This window comes from Hevea brasiliensis, chromosome 4, assembly GCF_030052815.1.
Source record: "Hevea brasiliensis isolate MT/VB/25A 57/8 chromosome 4, ASM3005281v1, whole genome shotgun sequence".
Classification (NCBI taxonomy): Eukaryota; Viridiplantae; Streptophyta; class Magnoliopsida; order Malpighiales; family Euphorbiaceae; genus Hevea; species Hevea brasiliensis.
Genome location: NC_079496.1, coordinates 13,646,548 through 13,648,535, shown reverse-complemented (window position 1 = coordinate 13,648,535; position 1,988 = coordinate 13,646,548). Strand labels below are relative to the sequence as shown.

The 1,988-nt window shown below is 29.7% G+C and overlaps 1 protein-coding gene across 1 annotated transcript; it reads left to right on the top strand.

The window, feature by feature from the left end:
• The first annotated feature begins 229 nt into the window (after positions 1–229).
• LOC110658554 (BURP domain-containing protein 5-like) lies at positions 230–1,553 on the top strand. The gene is made up of 3 exons (XM_021816209.2): positions 230–336; positions 482–587; positions 729–1,553. The coding sequence occupies exons 1-3, from the start codon at positions 298–300 to the stop codon at positions 1,490–1,492; spliced, it is 909 nt and encodes a 302-aa protein (XP_021671901.2). The 5' UTR covers positions 230–297; the 3' UTR covers positions 1,493–1,553.
• Positions 1,554–1,988: the final 435 nt, after the last annotated feature.

Genomic DNA, 1,988 nt, shown 5'->3' with positions numbered 1-1,988 from the left:
TTTATAATATATATTTTAATCAGTATATTCAACAATCTTATAAATATTTTTTAATTATAAAATTTTTAACTAAAAAGTAGATTATGTGATTTCCAAGGATAGACAGCTAGGGTCTATTTTAGTGGAGGACTATCCATTCCCCTTTTGTCTTGGGTAAACACGTGTTTCTTCGTGGAAGACTATGGCCACAGAACCGACAAATGGCTTCAAAATTCAAGCCAACTTGCAAGCATTGCACATCCCATTCTCATACGGTAGCTTGTTCCAAATTTTCAGTAGAAATCTTTTGGAGTTCCTATGGAGTTTCATCTTCTTTCCATCTTTGCTTTCTTCTGTGTGAGCACTAAATTTTATTCTATATATGCTTAATTATGTTAAAAAAAAAAAAAAACAACTGTGCTTGTTTATATATATATATATATATATATATATGTTAGTAGATGCAAATAAGATAAGAAACTAATTAATATAAGTTTGGCAGCTTGCTTTAAGAGGAAGCAATGCTTCTTTACCTGCAGAGGTGTATTGGAAGTCCATGTTACCAGACACTTCCATGCCCAAAGCTCTACAAGATCTTTTACAGCCTGGTTCGTTTCATTTTCTCTTTCTTTTTCAATCGTCGTATTAGTGACAAACAATCCATTACAAGTTGCTTTATTATTATTATTATTATTATTATTATTGTTTTGCTTCAATCAAATACTAATGAAATTTTCGCTTAATTTAAGAATTCAAGAATGGAATTTCAATCTCCACTCTTTCATTCGTGAGTACGAGATTCCAGGGAAGGTATGGAATTGCATATTGGCCAGAATTGAGAAAATCTAATGAAGTTTTCATACCAAGTGAAACCACTATATTCTTCTTATATGATGATCTCCTTCCTCACAAAAACATGACCCTTAATTTTACTAAATCAAACAAAACCTCCAATTTCTTGCCAAGAAAAATTGCTGAAACCATACCATTTTCAAGCAATATGTTACCACAAATTCTCAAATATTTTTCCATAAAACCTTCGTCAAAGGAAGCTCAAATTGCAAAACGAACAATTGAAGACTGTGAGGCACCAAATATTAGGGGAGAAAATAAATATTGTGCTACCTCTTTAGAATCACTAGTTGATTTTGTCATTACAAAGTTTGGGAAGAAAGTTCAGGCGCTTGCGAATGAGGCAGAAAAGGAGAATAAAGAACAGGAGTATACTATTTCAAAGGGAATCAAAATGATTGGAGATAATCAAATAGTGTGCCACAGGCAGAGATATGCATATGTTGTATTTTACTGTCATATGATCAATGCCACAAAGGCTTATACGATTCCATTGGAAGGCGTTGATGGCTCCAAAGCTAAAGCCATTGCAGTTTGCCACACAGATACATCTGCTTGGAACCCCAAGCATATTGCCTTCCAGATCCTGAAGGTTAAGCCTGGAGGACCTCCAATTTGTCACTTCTTTAATAGTGATACCATTGTTTGGGTACCCAAATAGATTATGTTTAGTAAGATGTAATTAAAATTATAACAATGGAATGCATATCTATCTTCCATTATTTTGTTAAAAATTATAACAATGGAATGCATATCTATCTTCCATTATTTTGTTTAGTTATATAATAATAATTTAATGTAATGGATTGATAATTATATTATGCAACCAATTACACTTTAATTAATGTAATTATTTTTATATACAAAATTTATAAATAGAAGTATAAAATATACACTTTTATATTTAGGGTTCAGATAATTAACACTCAATATATAAAATTCAAACTTACTAGAGTATTAAATAATAAAAACAAACTAGTTCCAAATTCATATCCGAAAATGCTCAATCTATTGAATTATTATTATTATTATTATTATTATTATTATTATAAAATAATAATTATATTATATTACATCGTTGATTAAATTACATGAAATATATTATATCCCATATTAAATGCGGTTTTAATGGGAAAAAAAAAGATTTTGAATGTTGA

Bases quoted from the DNA above. Each gene is read 5' to 3' on its own strand.
- LOC110658554 (XM_021816209.2), top strand. From the start codon at position 298: ATGGAGTTTCATCTTCTTTCCATCTTTGCTTTCTTCTGT. The intron at 337-481 runs GTGAGCACTAAA...TAAGTTTGGCAG, and splicing joins CCATCTTTGCTTTCTTCTGT to CTTGCTTTAAGAGGAAGCAA. The intron at 588-728 runs GTTCGTTTCATT...GCTTAATTTAAG, and splicing joins ACAAGATCTTTTACAGCCTG to AATTCAAGAATGGAATTTCA.